We start from the raw sequence: 19,166 nt of genomic DNA on the forward strand, positions 1-19,166 counted from the left end.
GCCCCAAGATTAGTAGCTGGAGTAAGACTGTAATAAAAATAAGCCTGCCCGGGCTTCCCTGGTGGCGCAGTGGTTGAGAGTCTGCCTGCCAATGCAGGGGACGCGGGTTCGTGCCCTGGTCCGGGAAGATCCCACATGCCGCGGAGCGGCTGGGCCCGTGAGCCATGGCCGCTGAGCCTGCGCGTCCGGAGCCTGTGCCCCGCAACGGGAGAGGCCACAACAGTGAGAGGCCCGCGTACCGCAAAAAAAAAAAAAAAAACAACTAAAAACAGAACTACCATATGACCCAGCAATCCCACTACTGGGCATACACCATGAGAAAACCATAATTAAAAAAGTCATGTACCACAATGTTCATTGTAGCACTATTTACAATATCCAGGACATGGAAGCAACTTAAGTGTCCATCGACAGATGAATGGATAAAGAAGATGTGGCACATATATACAATGGAATATCACTCAGCCATAAAAAGAAACGAAACTGATTTATTTGTAGTGAGGTGGATAGACCTAGAGTCTGTCATACACAGTGAAGTAAGTCAGAAAGAGAAAAACAAATACCGTATGCTAACACATATATATGGAATCTAAAAAAAAAAAGGTTCTGAAGAACCTAGGGGCAGGACAGGAATAAAGACACAGACGTAGAGAACGGACTTGAGGACACAGGGAGGAGGAAGGGTAAGCTGTGACAAAGTGAGAGAGTGGCATGGACATATATACAGCACCAAATGTAAAACAGATAGCTAGTGGGAAGCAGCCGCATAGCACAGGGAGATCAGCTCGCTGCTTTGTGACCACCTAGAGGGGTGGGATAGGGAGGGGGGGTGGGAGGGAGACGCTAGAGGGAGGAGATATGGGGATATATGTATACATATAGCTGATTCACTTTGTTATACAGCAGCAACTAACACAACAATGTAAAGCAATTATATTCCAATAAAGATGTTAAAAAAAAAAGAAACCTCTAGAAGCAGCCTGTAAACAGGGGGTATATTGCCTTTTGAAGACAAAATTTAAAGTCATTAACCTCAAAGTAATCAGAATATTCCACTATCAAAGACAAAACTATTCAGGTTAATCCATTGTTCACCTATGCTTGGAAAAAAGTACAAATTCAATAAAACAGATCTCAGAAAGAGGTTTGGGAAAGAAAATGTCTCAGAAACAAAAGCAACAAGTTACCTTCAGCCACTGTTCGGCCTGCTCCTTGCTCTGGACAGCAAGAACAAGCGGGTCTGTTCCCTGCTGAGTAATTTTCAACTCGTGCTTCTTCTTTTTGCTGTCTTTTGGGATGTATGTAATGTTGCAACCTTGGAGGGGCAGTTCCATCTGGGGCTGCTGGTCCTTGGAACTTTTGTAGCACTGCATTGGACAGGAGAAATCAAAGTTAGACTGTAAGGAAGTCCAAGCAGAAACACTGATAAAACTCCGGCACAATGAAAACAGGAGTACTGGCGAAGCACCTGGAGGTCCGACTGAAGGGTGGAGATACTCAGAGACTGGAAGAGCGACCTGCAGACACTGGGACTCACATACAGAGCACCGCTCCGCACCAGCACCTCCCCTCCATGTGCGTGCAAAAACATCTGCTCGTTAATTCAGCAGCATTTACCAAGCACCCAGGAGGTGACTCGGTGGGAAACAAAGTCCCTGCTCTGATGGAGCTTATGTTCTAGTGGAGCTTCCCCATTAAGCGACACGAAGATACTAGATTTGCTGCCGCCCTATTGGCAGACAGGACCTTGGATACTTTACTCCACAACCTATGTTGTTTGGTGTCCTCCTATCCCATCCCTATCCTCCTTCTGAAAGACAGGTGAATGATTTTATGAAGAGTATACATATCAACATATAACAGACAAAAAAGTCTGCAAAGCTGTGCTTTATGGTTGAGTAGAGGGTCCAAAACGCACGCTGCTCCGTCTGCATCACTGACATTTGCCCTAGAGCTTTCAGTGCTGTGGGGACAGGGACACTGAGTTCCCATCACTCTCGCTTGATCTAGACCTCTCAAACCAGATCTTTGTCCAAAGGCTTCCCCTCCTGCCCAGGGCTCACTGCATTACTGGGGACCAAAAGCACAGCCCGTAATGGCAATACATGCTCTAAGAGTTCAGGTGTCTGGGTCCCAGCTCTGCGACTAATTTAATCCGGGTTCCCACAAGTCGTTTAAGCCTTCTGAGCCTGCTTCCTTTTTTGTGAAATGATTTATTGCTGTTTTTATTATTATTTTATTGAATTACATTATTATTAAAGAATTAGCAACCATAACAGGGGCTACCAAATACTGAGTGTCTACCTTATGTGAGGCATTTCATACATCTCATTTAATCGTCACGTTTGTCCATTTTGCAGATTAGGAAATGGAGGTTCTGGTGGTTGGGAAACTAGTCCAAAATCAGGCATCCTGAACAGTGGCAGAGCCAGGGCTCTGGCCCCAAACTTTGTGAGTGCAGAGCCTGCACCCAGGACCCTAATCCACCTACTGACGAAGGAATGAATGAACAGATACTTCTTTTCAGAAATGATTTCTAGAGCCCTTTCCTGTTTTACAGTTCTAAGACCTTGGCTCCTAAATGGCACAGGTATGGAAGATACCCACTTTTTTAAGAAGTAAAACTGATGGCCACCCTGCCTAAAAAGGAAGAAAAAAATACACCAAAAACAACTAATCTCAGGTTGCTATGAATGTTTACCATTTACCAGACTTTTCACATTCTCGGTATGTGCAAAAAAAAAAAAGTGAAAAGGAAACTAACAGTAGAAGGAATTGGAAAGGAAATTTTTTTTTTAATTAAATGAATTTATTTATTTATTTTTGGCTGTGTTGGGTTTTCGTTGCTGCGCGCGGGCTTTCTCTAGCTGTGGCGAGCAGGGACTCCTCTTTGTTGTGGTGCGCGGGCTTCTCATTGCGGTGGCTTCTCTTGTTGGGGCACACGGGCTTTTCATTGCGGTGGCTTCTCTTGTTGGGGCGCACGGGCTCTAGGCTCGCGGGCTTCAATAGTTGTGGTGCTTGGGCCTCAGCAGTTGTGGCTCGCGGGCTCTAGAGCACAGGCTCAGTAGTTGTGGCGCACGGGCTTAGTTGCTCCGCGGCATGTGGGATCTTCCCGGACCAGGGCTCGAACCCGTGTCTCCTGAATTGGCAGGCGGATTCTTAACTACTGCACCACCAGGGAAGTCCCAGGAAATTTTATAGCTTATATTTTTGCTTAAGTTAAACACTTCAAAATGGACATGTTATCAGTAATACCATACAGTAACGTCTGGAGCTCCCTGCAGGTTGGATTTCCAGGGAAGATGACTGTGAAACAGAGCAGCACACGGGATATTTATTAAGGGGCATTTATTTAAGAGCTAAACCTGTAGGAGGACGGGGACTGGGTAGAGGAAGAAGGTAAGCTTCAGTGCAGTCCAAATACAAGGCCCTGAAGAACCCCACAGGAGATCTGGAGCTGGACCGCGCCTGCAGGCTGGTCCCACGAGGCGGGGCATTCACACTCAGGATCACAGCGGATGCAGACGCCCTGGGAAGGGACGTGACCTTGGGTAGCTGTCTGCTGGCAGCCGTCCCCACAAGTGAGGGAACCGAACGGGTCTGTCCACCAGAGAGCTGCCTGGGCATAGAAACGAACAGGTTCTGGAAGGCTACTCAAAACAGCTGGTCGTGGTGGTGCCTGTGCGAAGACAGGCCGGGAGCACTTAGGGGAAGAGGCTGGCTTTCTGTTCTGTCGATTTTTTTTTTCACCATCAACAGGGGTCATTTGGGCGGTTGGATCATAGGTCATTTTTGAACAAAAAAATGCTTCTTAATGAAACTTTGATTCTGCATTTCATCAAAGACGGTGCTTTCACATGGCTTTCCATTAATCTCTTCTTAAATATTTACGACTCCTATAAATGGCAGGCATTATCATCCTGGTTTGGAAGATGGGAAACCCGGTAGGTGATGCAAGAAACAGAAGATGAAGAGGGAGGGAGGGAGGGAGGGAGGAGACGAGAGCAGGGGTGGTGGAGCGGGGGCTGGGCAGAGGGTCCGATGTCCCCTAACCCTACCCTCCACCACAAGCTGCCCACAGTGCGTTTTACATGAGAGTCGACTGTGTAGTTTTAAAATGTTTATATAATATATCCACTTTTTGCAGCCATTATGTCAGATTGTAAATACGGACCATATTAATCTTTTTCATCTTTTTTTTCTTTCGTTCTTTACTTTAAAATTCCCCCATGGCATCATCACTTTTGGCATATTCTAAATTTGGGAGAAATTCAGGCCACACATGTGGAAAAAACATGTACTTGCACTGTTTAAAAAAAAATTTTTTTTTAACAAAACCGTTAATTAAAAAACATACAATGTCCTAAGAATCTAGTAAATCAGATTCCCATAATTCACAGATGAGACTGTTTTTTTAAAGGGGGTTATCTGCTCCACTGAAAAGTGAGTTACAGAATCATCCATTCTCATGTGTTCTGTTTTAATATACTTTTGAGTGATTTTTTTTCCTCAAGGTTAATTTGAAGGGAAAACAAAATACAATAACACACTCTTAACATTCACAATGCCAATAACCAGCCATGGTTTCTACAGCTGGGAAGGAAAGAGGAGGGACAGACGGTGTGTCTCAAAGGCTCTTGCTTCCTTACTGGGTTCCCTGGTAGACTAACACCTACAGCAAAGGATCTCTGTCCTCCTGTCTCCGTTCCTCTGTTACTTACTCTGTCTTTCTATTCTGCCTCTCTGAGTTACAAGAAAAGAAAAAAAAGAGTCAGCCTTTTGCTTTCCAAAAGAATTTCCTTTCCTGGGCACTCTCCCCCAGACCTCGCCTGGCCTGCCCGGCCCACTTCGATGACCTGGCTTTGAGGAATTCACTGACTCACTACAAATGAGAAAATCCACCCTGCGACCTCTGGCAAGTTAAAGCAGCGTGCATTTCCACTGACATGAACCGCAGACGCTGGCTCCAGATGGGGATGGTTTTGCCCGCTGGTTGCTTCAGGGGGGCTGGCGAAACCAACAGCGTTAAAGCCATGGTAGCCTCGGCCAGGGCTCACTGACGGCCCATCACGGGCCAGCCCTTGACCGCTGTTCCCTCTCCCTCCCGCCGATGTTACCGCCACCCGCCTGGGTGTACATTCCACCCGGTTAGACGGCCGACCACATCTTACCGACTCTACACAAGAGCAACCAAGTCGCAAGGCTTTACCAGTAGTTTGGTGTCTTTGATGACGCAGAGTAACTTGGTCCACTGCCCGAAGCGTTTCTTCCGCAGCAGGAAGGCACAGATCTTGGCGTCCTTTACCAGGTCCATGGAGGCCTCCTCCGAGGGCCACTGGTGCCGCGTTTTCTTCCCCTTTCCGTCTTCCTCCTCTTCGTCATATGATTCGTAAGAGCTACTCATTGCATCTGAGTCATAATCTGTCAAAAGTAAGAAATAAAAGTAAAAACCCTGGTTACAAAAGCCTTACCTTGAGAACCACCTACGGGCTGCAGGGCACATTATCATATTCATAAACGAGAAAGAGGCTTCTGCCTTCAAGTAACTGGGGAAACATTAGTTAGCAGAAACAGGGAAAAAATAACTAAGGCTTGGGCAGCGGAAACTCAACGAAGAGCTTTCGACTGAAGTGACTAAGAATGCCATATTTACAAAAACCACTTCTGGGCTCTTCCGTGCGGGCCCAGCACCTGCAGACCCTACGTGTCGAATCCCTGCTGCATTCTTGCCGGGCACCACAACCCCCATCTCGCAGAGAGTTGCGCCAAAGAAAACTCCCACCCACGCCTTCACGTTAAAGTCCTTTCAAGTCTGCAATGTCCTCTTCCTTCCTGGCATCGCCACGCGCACAAACCTAAGGTTCGAGATCCAGCCCAAGGCCACCCCTCTCCTTCAGGTCATCCGTGGGATTTTCAGAAAGGTTCACACCTCCTTCTGGCTCTGCCATGCACCAACACTTAAATACCGGGTTGTCTGTAGTCTCCCAGCTAGATCCCACTTTCCCTTACCTCGGGGTCTCACACGCTGCTCTCACCCAGGCTTCGCACTCACCCCACTCAGACTCCTGCCTTCGCCTGGACACGTGCTCTCATCACTCAGGACTTAACTTACAGCACCTCCTCCCTGAAGCCCTCCCTGGATCACCAGCACTGACTGCTATAGACTGAATTGGGTGCCCCCCAAATTCACGTGTTGAAGCTCAAACCCCAATGTGACTGTATTTGGTGACAGGACTTTTAGGAGGTAATTACGGTTAAATGAGGTCGTAATCCCCTTAGAAGAAAAGAAAGAGGGAGAGCCCACGCTCTCTCCCTGCCGTGTGAGGACACGGGGCGAAGGCGGATGTACATAAGCCAGGAAGAGAGCCCTCACCACAGGCTGACCATGCCAGAGCCCTGATCGTGGGCTTCCAGCCTCTAGAACTCTGAGAAAATAAATGCCTACTGTTTTATCACCCCGTCTATGCTATTTTGTTACAGCAGCCTGAGCTAAGACACCAGGTGAAATGCCCCTCCCCTCTGCTTCCACACTACCCAACACAAAACTTATCTCACTGTATTGTCACCTCTGTTTGTCTGCCTGTCCCACATCAGGCTGTTAAGTCCCCTGCAGGAAGGGAGGCCACCCTGTTGGATGTGATTGTCCCAGCACTTAACAAACTACCTGGCACAGGGCCAGTAACAAATATTTATAGAAGGGAGAACTGTTAGATCGACTGAAATTCAATGCAAAGCCCTCAGAAGGATGGCTGGCTTCTTAAAAGTGATGAATAAATACTAGTGACTATGAGTGATCTTATTAATTTCAGCCCTGCTGGATCATAAGGTCCTGGAGGCCGTGTCTGATTCATCTCTGCACTCCCCTCAACCCCCGGACACATCTGGAATACATTTGCTTTCACAACACACGTGAGGAATGAACACCTAAACGAGGAATGAGCGACAGATAAGGAGAAACCATGGATGAAGCAACCGGTTGCACAGACGGGAGAAGGGGCAGAAAAGGCTGACCTTGCACACAGCAGAACTCACTGGAAACTGGGCTGTGATTTGTACTCCGTGGTCACACTTGCATGTTACTCCCCCACAAAGATTTATTTACTAAGGGGGGGAATGGAAAGACTGGTAGTTTAGATTGAATTTTAAATCCTGATAAAGTAGTCAAGGAAAGATTTTAAGCAAGAGACTAGGATGACCGAAGAGGTAACTCTGGCAAGTCATATTTTATGCACTTTTTTATAAATATATTTTATAATAAAAGGTTTTTTAAGTTTAGCACAGTGGGCACGTAGCACATGGGGAAGGAAGTATGAAACCATGAAAGACCACGTGCTGCTCTATGGCCCAGGGTTCACTGAGAGATTTCAGACGGACGGTGGAGCAAGTCCTAATTTATCCTGGAAAGATGCTGCTCACAACAGCTTGGGGGGCCATGAACCCCTCAGCGCTTAGCTCATTTTCTAGAACATCAAATTCAGTAAACACTGAATGAACAAATGAACAAAAGAATTAATGACTAAATCAGTCAGAAATGGGAACATTTCATTTCATTCATGCAACAAGTATTTATTGAGCGCTCACTATGTGCCAGGCAGTAGTTTTTATACTTGTATCTGTACGCTGTGGGATAAGGCTGTGAAAAGAGGAAGCCAGCTCTGCACTTACACCCTCTGCCTTGCTGGCCGTCTTAGCCGCCCGGAGGCGGGCACAGAGCAGTATCCTCATCTCAGAGGAAAGGAACGAGGACGCTGAGAGAGCGGGTGGCTCATCCGGGACCCCGTCCTGATGAAGGATGAAGTGAAAACCCGACTCTGAACTGAAAACGTAGACCGCGCCCCCGGCTACCCAGGGGTTGAGATCCACGCCTGGAATCCACGGCCCACCTTCTTCTGAGAGCAGGACTGACGGAATCACGTTACAAGAACGTCAGCCAACTTAGCAGCAAACCAAGCAGTCGGGGGCCACAGTCTGAGCCCACAGGACGACCCGCTCACTGGCAAGTCTCTTGGGACCAGCAGAGTCCAGGGTTCCTCCTGGGGGCTGTAACAGGATGTCAAGGGGTCCGGTGTCAGGGCTGGGGTCGGGATTTCGTTAAGAGGTAACGAGGGCCCCGTGGAAAGCTAAGAAAGACACAGAGCTGGGGAGGAGAGCAGAGCATCACCGATGGCGTGTCCTTATCTCCTCTAGCTCTCCTTCCCGACGGCCGTTCTGACCAGGTGCTCGGGCACACCTTCAACAGCTCCGCCATCGTGTGAGGTCGAACCCCTGGAATCAATCTCCCGTTCCACCTCGTGGTGCTGCTTCTCCTCTGCTCAAACCCTGCTCTAGAAATTGGAAACAGAAGCCTTTGGCAGGCTCTCACAGGTGAAGCTCAGTGCCGACCCGCAGGATCTCGGGGCGCAGCGTTGGCAGCCTCTGCTGAGAACCACTTCATTTTGAGAGATGGCCTTGGGCGCGCCGCCGCCGCCCTAGTACAGTCTAAACACCTGATCGCGGGGCACCAGGTTACCATCAACCTGAGCTGCCCCGCAAGGGCTCCGGGTCATCCAACCCACTGAGGAGCACGTGGCATCGCATTGAAGCAGACGTGTGTCCACTGGGCTCCATCAGGCCCTGAAGACATAAGCGAGGGGCGTAAGCAAGTGGCTCGGAAGCCTGTGCCCCTATTCTCTCTGCACTGGTTCGTGGGCACGCCTGGCATTTGCTTGGACGGTCAAGACTCGAGAGGGACTGGCAGCAAGGAGGTCTGCGGAAGGGGCTGTGAGTAGGGCTCCCGAGGTGAGCACCTGCACGTCGGGTGGATGCTTAGCAAGGGGCAGCCTCGCCAGAATCACCAGCAGGTAACCACACGACCCACTACATAGACGTCAGTGAGCTTCTTTGCCCGGATTTCTTGTGCGAATGGACTCCTGCACGGGCAGCTGGTGTCAGGGGCGGAGGTGACACATGGAACTCGGCAACATGGACTTCCTCTCAACAAGGGCCATCTGACTCCTGGCACTTGTGAGTGTCCTGCCTGCACACGACACTGTTCCCTGGGCTGTCAGCCAGCCGCCTACTCACAGGTTATGCCTGGACCACGTGCACCATGGAAGGGCAGCGCTTTATTCCCACTGGAGGGGATAAAGTAAACCCGCTGCCCACGACGCTCCTGCAGGAAGCGTCATCCGTGGGCTGGAAGCCTTGCTTCTGACCCCGGAACTCACTTTACAGCAACTGAAGTTGGCGGCAGTGGGTTTGTGCTCACGAAGCTCACTGGCTTTGCCTTGTCTTCGTCGCCCTGAAGCAGCCGACGCAGCAGAGACCAGCGCAGTCCGTTCAGAATATTCCGTTTCAGGCCCGGCCTGACTGGTCACACCTGTGGGGCTGGGGGTGGGATCTTCCAGAATATCTCCGAGCACAGGTCTGGGAACCCAGGGGTGAAATGGTAGCGACTCCACTCACTATCACCCCTAGGCATCCGCTCACTAAAATTCTGCTTCCGTTCCTGGAAATTTTGGCTCTGCTGCGCACAGGTCTTACTCTCTAGGGGCAGAATGTCCCCTCTAAGGGACACAGCGATGGCTCCACTGGCCGAGAAGTGGAGACAACAGACAAACTAGTGGTCCCTGCAGTGACTGGGTGACTGGTCCCGCCCACCAAGAAGCTGTGACCACACACGGGGAGAAGAGCACGTCCAGGTCCAGCAGATCCCTGGGGTGTCCTTAGCACTCGAGTCAGCGGGACACTGCCACTGTCCAGTACAGGTAGTCCTGCTGGAGCCCAGACCTTTCAGGAAGGAAAGCTGAGCCACTGTATTGGACCATCAACCAAGGTGCTTGCTGAAGGCAAAGGGGACGTGCAGGAAGTTATAAATACCAGCTAGGACCATGGACCGTTTGTGGAAATGAGGACTGAGCCCTTTACGAGGTTCTTGTCCATATTCTGATAGGGCTCTATCTGTGTACGTATAATCGAGTCCTTTTCTTCCCCTCTCACGTCCCCTACCACCTAACGGAGAAGTGCTAACAGCAGTTGACCCTGGCTTCATCTTCTAGTGGCAGGCTCCCAAAGGGGAGAGAGTGACTCAGCCAGAAGAGAACGAGGTCACCCCAAAGTGGACAGACGACGTCATACCCTCTGGGGAGTCGGGGCGTTTCCGTCACACCAGTCACAGCTGAACCGTGTTACGCTGAACCACCACTCTGCCCCCGTCTCCGCTTGCACATCCACTGCGGGTAGAGAGGTGCGTGGATGCCAAGCCGACCCAGGAGCAGTGGTGGTGCTCTTACGCCGTATCCCCTCGGCAAGGCTGGGACGCATCCCCCCAGACTCCCTTTGCTGGGTGCTTCTGGGCTAGGACTGGCCACAAGAGAAGTCTGTGAGCAACCTGGGCATCGGGAGGGTGCCAGGCGCTGCAGCTTGCACTCGTGAGTGCTGGGCTGCAGGCCTTCCTTGTCGGCGCTCCCACAGGGTCCCCTGCCCGGCCGCCTCTGGGTCCTGGCCAGGCGCGTGCGGCTCCACGGAGCTGCGGTCCGGCCTCCCGCACGGGGCCCCGCATCGGGGAGTGAGAGGCAGGGGGGTTCCCAGCATCCTTCCTCGCCCCCGGGCCTCGTGCAGCTCCCCTTGATGCCGGCCGGCCCCCCGGCACGCGTCTGCCCCGGTTCCCACGACCCCACAGGGTCTCGCGTCTACAACACGCCCCTGCCCCACGACATGGTTCTGCTTCTCCAGTAAACCAGGCCTGACTCGGGGCTCGACAAAGCGGATAGAAACCCATGCGTGAGCGAAGGCGGCGCGACCCTGGCCTGACCCGGCCGCAGACCCCTGCCACGGCTCCCCATGCGGAGGGTCCTGGCCGGCAGCCGAAGACTCAGGCACAGACGTCTGAGCGAAGTGCTGGCACTGTGGACCCACTGTCCCTCCCCAGGCAGCAGTCCTTCCATGGCCCTCCCTCTGGGCTTAGCTCAACCAAAGGGGCCCGACCTCAGCAGTTAAGGACACGACACACCGGTCGCGTGGGCCTTCTCGGACCGAAGACGACCAAAGGTCCCCGCAAGTCAAACAGAATTACTCTCGGTCTCTAGTCTTGAAAGTATGTTGGAGCGGGACAAGGAAGGTGGGAGAAGACTGGGACCCAACGTTCCCAACGGTGGGAAATACCCTCATCAGCAACTGTTTTTCCTTTATTCATTGTTTTCAGAAAGAGAGGAATCCACTGAAGTTTTGAATTATATCAAGCCGTTTAATTTTTCGTGTTTTCTCATTAATTTACTATTTTCTGAAACAGTGGACACTTAGAAATTACTTGAATGCATTTTTCCCAAATGGTTCTAAAATGAAAGAGAAATTTAAATATTTAATATTCAGATCTCAAAACCCAGTATTTCACAGCCTCCTTGTCAGAACTGTCCCTTCTCTCATTCAGAATTCACTAAGAAGCCCTCAAGTCTCCACTGATGCTGGGCCGAGGCTGTGTCGGCCTGCTCCAGAGCAAACAGGCACAAGACAGCGGGAAAGGCCACTGCCCTCCAGGGCCTAAGGTCCCGCTCGCCTGGCTTCTGTGTGTCCCCCTTCACGGTCAGAAAACATCCTGGGGTATTTCCTGGAACGATCAAGTTAGATTCCGCTTTGCTGAAATGGCCCTGCTTGTTTGCTGCCAGGGGAAAGAAAGATCAGAAAACTCCAAGTCTGCACGAAGCAGAGACTTCAGGGGACAGGCCGACGGCGACAACGGAGAGCGCTTCCGTGAGCAGAGGGAGGAGGTGGGAGAACGGGACACAAGATGCGGACACACGGAGGCCTCTCCGTGACACGAGCAGATCACGCCTTCACTCCCCATTTTACGCATGTTTTACAGGAAAGGCAAGCTGGATTCCCTAAGGCAGCACGCTCAGATATGCCACATCTGCCTCATGGCGAGACAAAGCACGCTGCCTGCTGCCAGAGTATCGGGAGCAAAAGCAAAGGCAAGGATCTAAAAACAAACTCCGGAGGTAGTTACAACAGGTGCTCAACGCCACTGCCCTTCTGTGCCTGTGAAGGCCGGCTGCCTACAAAGGGGCACTTCTGAGCGCCGGCAGGCAGCTAACGATTGTGTCATGACGGCCCTAACGTAGGCCAAAGCATTCTTGTAAAACCTGGATGAATGGGGAACAAAAAAAGAAACAGGAAACAACCTAAATGTCCGTCGACAGATGAATGGGTAAAGGAGATGTGGTGCACATACGCAGTGGAATATGACTCGGCCATCAAAAAGGGCAAAATAATGCCATTTGCAGCAACTAGAGATGATCATACTAACTGAAGTAAGTCAGAGAGAGAAAGACAAACACCATGTGACATCACTTACATGTAGAATCTAAAACAGGACACAGATGAACCTGTCTGTGAAACAGAAACAGGGACGTAGAGAATAGACCGGTGGTTGCCAAGGGGGAGGGGGGTGGGGGAGGGCTGCAGTGGGGTTTTGTGATTAGTAGATGGAAACTGGTGTATACAGGACGGATAAACAACAAGGTCCTACTGTACAGCACAGGGAACTAGGTTCAATACCCTGGGATAAACCCTAATGGAAAAGAATCGGAAAAAGGATGTATATATACGTATAACTGAGTCACTTTGCTGTACAGCAGGAATTAACACAACATTGTGATTCAACTACGTTCCAATAAAAAATAAATTGAAAACAAACAAACAGCCACGAGGAGACGCCTGCTTGCTCTGTGTTTATTTTACAGACACGCTTTCTCTGAGGCACCATGAATGCAGCCTAAGAGGGACGTGTCCTGGTCAAGGTGGCGGTGGGGGGGACCCCATGAAAACATGCCTCAGAAAGTCATTCTCTTCTGACCACAGGGAACACGTTTCACTGGCTGACGCATGCTCCCACAGCAACAAGATTTCACAAGAAATCTGAGTCACAAGAAAGACAACAATCTGAAATTACCGAAGGTACTTGGTGGACACCTTAGACTTTTCGAAACCCTTTCTGTAGCCCCCTCTCCTTGGGTTCAGAATTTCCTGAAGTCCACATTTCCATGGTGTTGTGTAATGCCCCTACCCCCCTTCACCCGAAAAGCGGGAGGGCTCCCCAACAGCCCGGCAGGTCGGGGGGCCACTCACTTGAGGTGATGTATTCCGGAGCCTTCCCGGGACTCAGCGGCACGGCCTCCTCGTAGTAGCCTTCCGGGAGAGAGGATGTCGGTAGCGGTGGTGGCCCGCTGTCAGGCGGCTGAGCGAAGAAAGGAAGAAACAACAGAGCACGATCGTTAGGGGGAAATTCTGGGTCTGCACCTAACAGGTGTCGATGGGCATTTTCCTCCCTCCTTTGTAAAGTCTCTGGAGAAAAAGAACATCGTCCAAAGAGCTCCCAACGTTCGGCTCTTGGCGGGATCTGCGCTGCCCGCCCACTCACGGCCACCCTCAGCCTGGCCCTGTCCACGCCACTCGATCCACACGACCTGCCGGCTGTCACCAGACGCGCGCTGGCCCTCGCAGACCCCTCCCCCAGAGCAGAGACAGGCGTCTCTCCCCGCCTCTGCCCCACGCCACCGCCCTCCCAGATGCCCAAGCTGACTCTCCCCTTCACGGCCTGCGTCCTACACTGGAGACCCCCGAGGGGCACAGAGACGGCTCAGGTCCACCCATGCTCATCACAGGGCAAGCACCAGGGACACAGCGACTGAACACGTGAGTACGTTTGTCCACAATCTCACCACTCTCCTCATGTGTGCCAGGGAAACTTCAAAAAAGAGAAGAGGAAATCGCCTATGATCCCACCTCTAAAAGGAACTGGAAATTATTCTCTGGAGAAGGAATCTGACAGACTCTGAGACGGAGGCACCCTGATTTTGAAGCCGTAACTTCAGAGCATGGAGAGCTGGCAGGCTCAGGACCACCCAGATTCAAGCAAGACCGGCTGAAGCACCACTCCCTCAGAAGTCCCTGAGGACTCGAAAGCAGACCCACCTCTTCTTCCCGTGAACACGTATGGGATCTGCTCGTTCCATCCCTCACCGGTCCTCAGGTCAACAGAAACAGGTGAAGGGCACGAAAGCCAACATCCTCCAAACGCCTGCTATCTGCCTGGCACTGTCCTCTGCAGCCTCTGCACCGGTTACAAGCTACATCAGTCATCCACCCAGGGACCCTTCAAGGTCGATATTCCAACCCCCGATGTTTTACAGATATGGGAAGTGAGGCTCGGAGTCCAAAACCTCGTGCTCAAGATCAGACACTGGTCCACGACCAGCTGGGGTTCTCGAGCACCAGGTCTGTCCAGTAAAGAGCTCTTTCATATTCATAGTCTCTGTTTCTCGCTCTTTCCCTTTCCTAACTAGTTCACACCACCTATATCCTATAAGCTAACGGGAAAGATGTCGCTGAGAGTGGAAGAGAACAGAGGCCCCAAACTGAGGACCGACCAAGTGCAGTTTCCAAGAACAATGCTCCACAGAATGTGAAACGCCACCACTTTTCCTGTAACTCAAGTCTGGAGCCAAGAAGTCCTCTGCGAATGACTCATCGCCGCTGTGCGCTCAACCCACTCCTTCCTCTCGCCAGATGAAGGAAGATAACTGACTCCAGGTCATCTGCGCAGCGTTCCTCCCCGTCCTCGAAGGCAGTTATCCCCTTGCACTCCCCTCCCCGGGCTGAGGCCCGCCCGCCATCACCCTGTGCTCTCACGCTGGACCACATCCACTCCTATCATCTGGAGGGGAGAGGTGGTGCCTACAATGTAACCTGACACACTGTCCTCCCCGGGTGAGGTCTGAACAGGAGTCCAGGCCAGGGTTAAAGCCTCCGCGTGGTGCTTTTGGAAGGGGGCTGTTTGATTCCGAGTGTTTTTACTCATGAAATGAGGGTGTTTCAGCTTCCCCTTAGGATGCTGACACAGTCGGATTATTCACGTTTCTAGAAAAGCATTACAAGTGGCTGGATCGAACAAATGTTTACGAACTAGCACAGGCCCCTTCCTAGTGCTGCAAAGGTGTGTAAGGCAGGCGCTGACTCTCAGCTGATGGGACTTAGCAGACTTTCAGACCCTGCTGGTGGTCGTGCTTCCGACACAACCACTCGATACGTAGGCCCTTAAATCCACAATTCCACTTCTAGAAACATATGCCAGGAAGGTCAACTGGTCATACAAGCAAAAACGTATAAGGATGTTCAATAAAAGGTTTTCCCTCCCAAGTTAAAAACAATCTAAACATTCCCTGAGAGAAGAATGCTTAGGTATCCTGACACAGCCAGGTGCAGACATGTAAAAGGACAGTGCACATCTGCAGTCATTTACTTGAAAAATCTCTACTAGATACTGCCAAGTGAAAGAAAACAGGTACACTATTAGCCTTTCTATCAGAGCTGCGCTTACACTCACATCTATACAAGGGCAGGTCACTCACCAAAATGTTAACACAAGGTTACTGATTTTTCATGCACATCCATATAGCTTGCATTTTCTACATAATATTGTTTTTAAAATCAGGAAAAAAATGACTTTCATTTGAAGTAATACCCCTCAAAAAATAATACTTATAGAGAAGCACTCTCTTTCTCCCAAAAGGATCTCACACTCCACTCCCAAATACCATTTGCCCTTGAAATTCTGCCACACGGGTTCCAGACAGAGGTCTGATGGTTTGTTAAAGGGCAAATGAGGGAGAGACAGAAAAAATGTTTTCCCTTTCCTAACTAGTTCACACCACCTATATCCTATAAACGAATAGGAAAGATGTCACTGAGAATGGAAGAGAACAGAGGCCATGGGTGGATCAGAACCGCTATTTAGCACCATTGCCTTCAGAGGAAAAACTTCTGTCAGACCCTTTCCACTAGGTCAGAATTCGCTGAAATCACAATTCACAGGAATTTTAAACAGTACAACATGAGGAAGGCAAGTTTCCAAAGGGGGTCATGAAAACCAGAGCACAGGCAGGACACTAGCGTGTAGGGTGAAGAAGACCAATGTGCCAATACTTGGCACGTGGCAGGCCTAGCTCCAGCCTCGGCCTTGGTGTACGCAGCCTTCCTCTGTATCTGGGTACCAATCTCCTCCCTGTACGTGAGGGCGTGGGATCATATAACCTCTGATGTCCATCCCGGCTCTAAGATTCCAACTGTAGTATCCTTATAAGGTTGCAGGTCATCAGTCAACAAAGCCAACTTTACACATTTCTAAACTGTAGTGAGAGTTGACTTTGGGTCCTCGCTACCTGATTGATGACACTGTCATCTCTGGCCAGAGCACGTACTCAAGTGTACCTTCTGACGGCAAGGCTACACACCCACGTGACGCCACTCTACTTTGGATCTGAAGCTTCCCTTCAATGCTAGAAGAGACCCAGTCCGCGCACAGAGCTCGGCACCGTCTGGCACTGGTCACCAGAGTCTTCCTGGACTGGCTCTCAGAAGACACATGCTCACAGAATACGGGACTCAAGTCTAACCCTCACAGCCTTCTCAGATACTGACAAAGAAGGATGAGAAACTGTTTTCCTCAAGGAACGACTGATCTGTGCTGCGCCCTAGACAGGAAAGTAGAAACGACATATGGTACCGGCCACCAGATAACCTTTAAACTCACTGAAATATTTCTCCCACGAATGAATGCTTACGTGAATGTGACTTTTTTTTCAGGAAATCTTATCCGCCTTAGGCATTGTAAATTTCTCTTTTAAGGTGTCAGCGTCTTATAGAGAGACCAGTACTCACAACTGGACAGGAATACAGTCGACAGGCTTGCTTGGCTCACAGTATTGGCCTTAATTTAATTTCTACCTTTTTGGAAAGAAAAGCCCATTAGTACTGGGTTGGCCAAAAAAGTTCGTTCACGTAACCCAAACGAACTTTTTGGCCAACACAATATTTGTCTTTGCTACTTTAAGGAAAAGCCTCATAGAAAATTTTTTCCATTAATAATCATAAATATTAAGATATAATTAGATGGCATAAATACAATGATTGTTATTGTTATTGCTATTATTCCAACAAAATAATAATAATGACTGTTTACGGTCTGCCTTCCGTGTGTCACGCATTGTTCTGGAACACTTTATATATTTTTTCTCTTGTTGAGAAAACAACGCTGAGAGATTCGTATTCTGATTCTGATTTTACAAACGAGGAAACTGAGGGGGATGCAAGACCCTGCCCAGCACCCCCGTGCTGCAGAGCTGCTTACTGGAGAAGCCAGGAGTCGGCCGGGTGGGCACAGACGAGCACTTACTGCTGCGGCGGCCGAGCCAGGCAGGATGCAGGGAAGGAACCGTGCAACCCACCAAGGCCACTGGATCCAACCCGATGCTCCTGGCTCCTGCAGCATGGCGGGATCCGTGCGTTCCTGAGGAAGGCACGTCCACACCGGCTCTACCTCCATGCCCACTCTGCCCTTCCTCCCTCTCCTCTCTGCTGCTGCCCCCCACCTTCCCCTCCTCCGGCCCCCATTAATCACTCAGTCCTTTGCACCAGACACACCAATGAACTTGAGACCTAATTTTAGCAGAGAAAAACACCAGCCTAGAATTTGGAATCGCTTTCTGACTTTAATTCTGTACATACAGTGATACATCCAGATTCTATCTTTCTGGTTACAGTGATTAAAATCTGTTAAGAGTAGCAGCTAAAAACGATATGATCTGACAGAAGACAGGGAGGGTTCACGCTCTAGCTCTGCCACGTATCGGCAAAGCCCTTTTTGGCTGAGAGAATACGGTAGCAGCACTCCACAGCATCACCTAAGCTTCCCGAGGACGGGAGGGAGGGATTGTCAACAGATAACAAAAGCTGATGGCCTCAAGTGCAAAACATGGTTTCAATCCTAACGCCAAGAATTTTGAGCAGATACTCTTCTTGGCAAAATAAAAGTTTTTATCCAAATGACACCCCCTTCCATTCTGATCACTATTTAATTTGCATTCCAACAGCACTTGAGTAAACACTGGGAAATTATTCACACATATTTTCTCAAGTTTTATTTATACACGACTAAGAATGAGAGCCCATGGGGCACATGTTCTTCCCTTCCTTCTCTACCCGGAGGCGGGCTCCCACAGGGAAGGCAGGACAGTGCAACAGCAGTGGCAATGGGACACGGAATAAATCCAAGATGAAGACGCCACGGGAGTGAGACGTGACACTAAACTCTGCGATCGAAAGACAAGGAGAAAAGGAACAGGATGGTTCACAGCCACTAAAAGGATCACATCTGACTTCTCCGGGATGGTTTTGTTGTTTTAAATCTTGGGCGTTAGTCGAAACTCTGCAACTGACAAAATACCTGATTTTGTCAGTCAATCTCAAAGAATCTCATAATTCCATCTGTCAAATAGAGATAATGAAGTTGCTGTGAAAGCACTTTAGGAAGGATAAAATGCCATCAGCAGGCAGGCGGTAAGGGCTGGGACCAAAACATCATTGTTTCCTAGAGACAGGAAGTAGGATGCTGGCTACCAGGGGCTAGCGGGGTGCGAGGCATTGCTTACTGAGGACAGAGTTTCAGTTTGGAAAGATGAAACGTTGTGGAGATGGGTCGTGGCAATGGTTGCACAACAACGTGCGTACTTTACACCACTAAACTGGATACTTACAAGTGGTTAAAATGGTAAAGTCTGTGTTATGTGTATTTTACCACAATAAAAAAATGACCTGGGGCTTCCCTGGTGCAGTGGGTCAGACTCTGCACTCCCAGCGCAAGGGGTCTGGGTTCGATCTTTAGTCGGGGAACTAGATCCCGCATGCATGCCGCAACTAAGGAGTCTGTGTGCTGCAACTAAGAGTCCACATGCTGAAACTAAGAAGTCCACATGCTGCAACTAAACATCCCACATGCTGCAACTAAAGATCTCGCATGCCGCAACTAAGACCTGGCGCAGCCTAAATAAATAAATAAATATTTTTAAAAAAATGACCTTGCTGCTATCTGCTGATATAATAAGGCATCACATTTACATAAGGTCTAGCCTTAAAATAGCAAAACACTAAATTGCGTCTTCTACCCCATCTAAACACATCTAAACTGTCTGCCGTTTAAATGATCAAATAAAGATATTTCTAGAAAATGCCTTGATGGGATATCATACAGAGCATATACAGCCCCCAAAGGGGTCTCCCTGCTCTCTTCTCTCAGCCAGGAAGGTCTGAAGTCTCCCCGTCCCGTACACCCACTGTTCCCCTAAGCGGAGGAG

At 49.8% G+C, this 19,166-nt stretch overlaps 1 protein-coding gene across 5 annotated transcripts in view; it reads right to left on the reverse strand.

Annotated features, from left to right (window-relative positions):
• The window catches only part of AFAP1 (actin filament associated protein 1), a 148,785-nt gene that overhangs the window by 65,272 nt on the left and 64,347 nt on the right, over positions 1–19,166 (reverse strand). For all 5 annotated transcript variants that reach the window (XM_027103778.1, XM_027103779.1, XM_027103777.1 and 2 more), the window contains 3 exons: positions 13,105–13,213; positions 5,210–5,421; positions 1,188–1,367 (listed from right to left, as the gene is read on the reverse strand). In XM_027103778.1, the coding sequence (XP_026959579.1) occupies positions 1,188–1,367; positions 5,210–5,421; positions 13,105–13,213 (501 nt within the window). The remainder of the gene's footprint in view (positions 1–1,187; positions 1,368–5,209; positions 5,422–13,104; positions 13,214–19,166) is intronic.

This window comes from Aethalodelphis obliquidens, unplaced genomic scaffold (assembly GCF_003676395.1).
Source record: "Aethalodelphis obliquidens isolate GAN/ISIS:26980383/991018 unplaced genomic scaffold, ASM367639v1 scaffold6, whole genome shotgun sequence".
Lineage (NCBI taxonomy): Eukaryota > Metazoa > Chordata > Mammalia > Artiodactyla > Delphinidae > Aethalodelphis > Aethalodelphis obliquidens.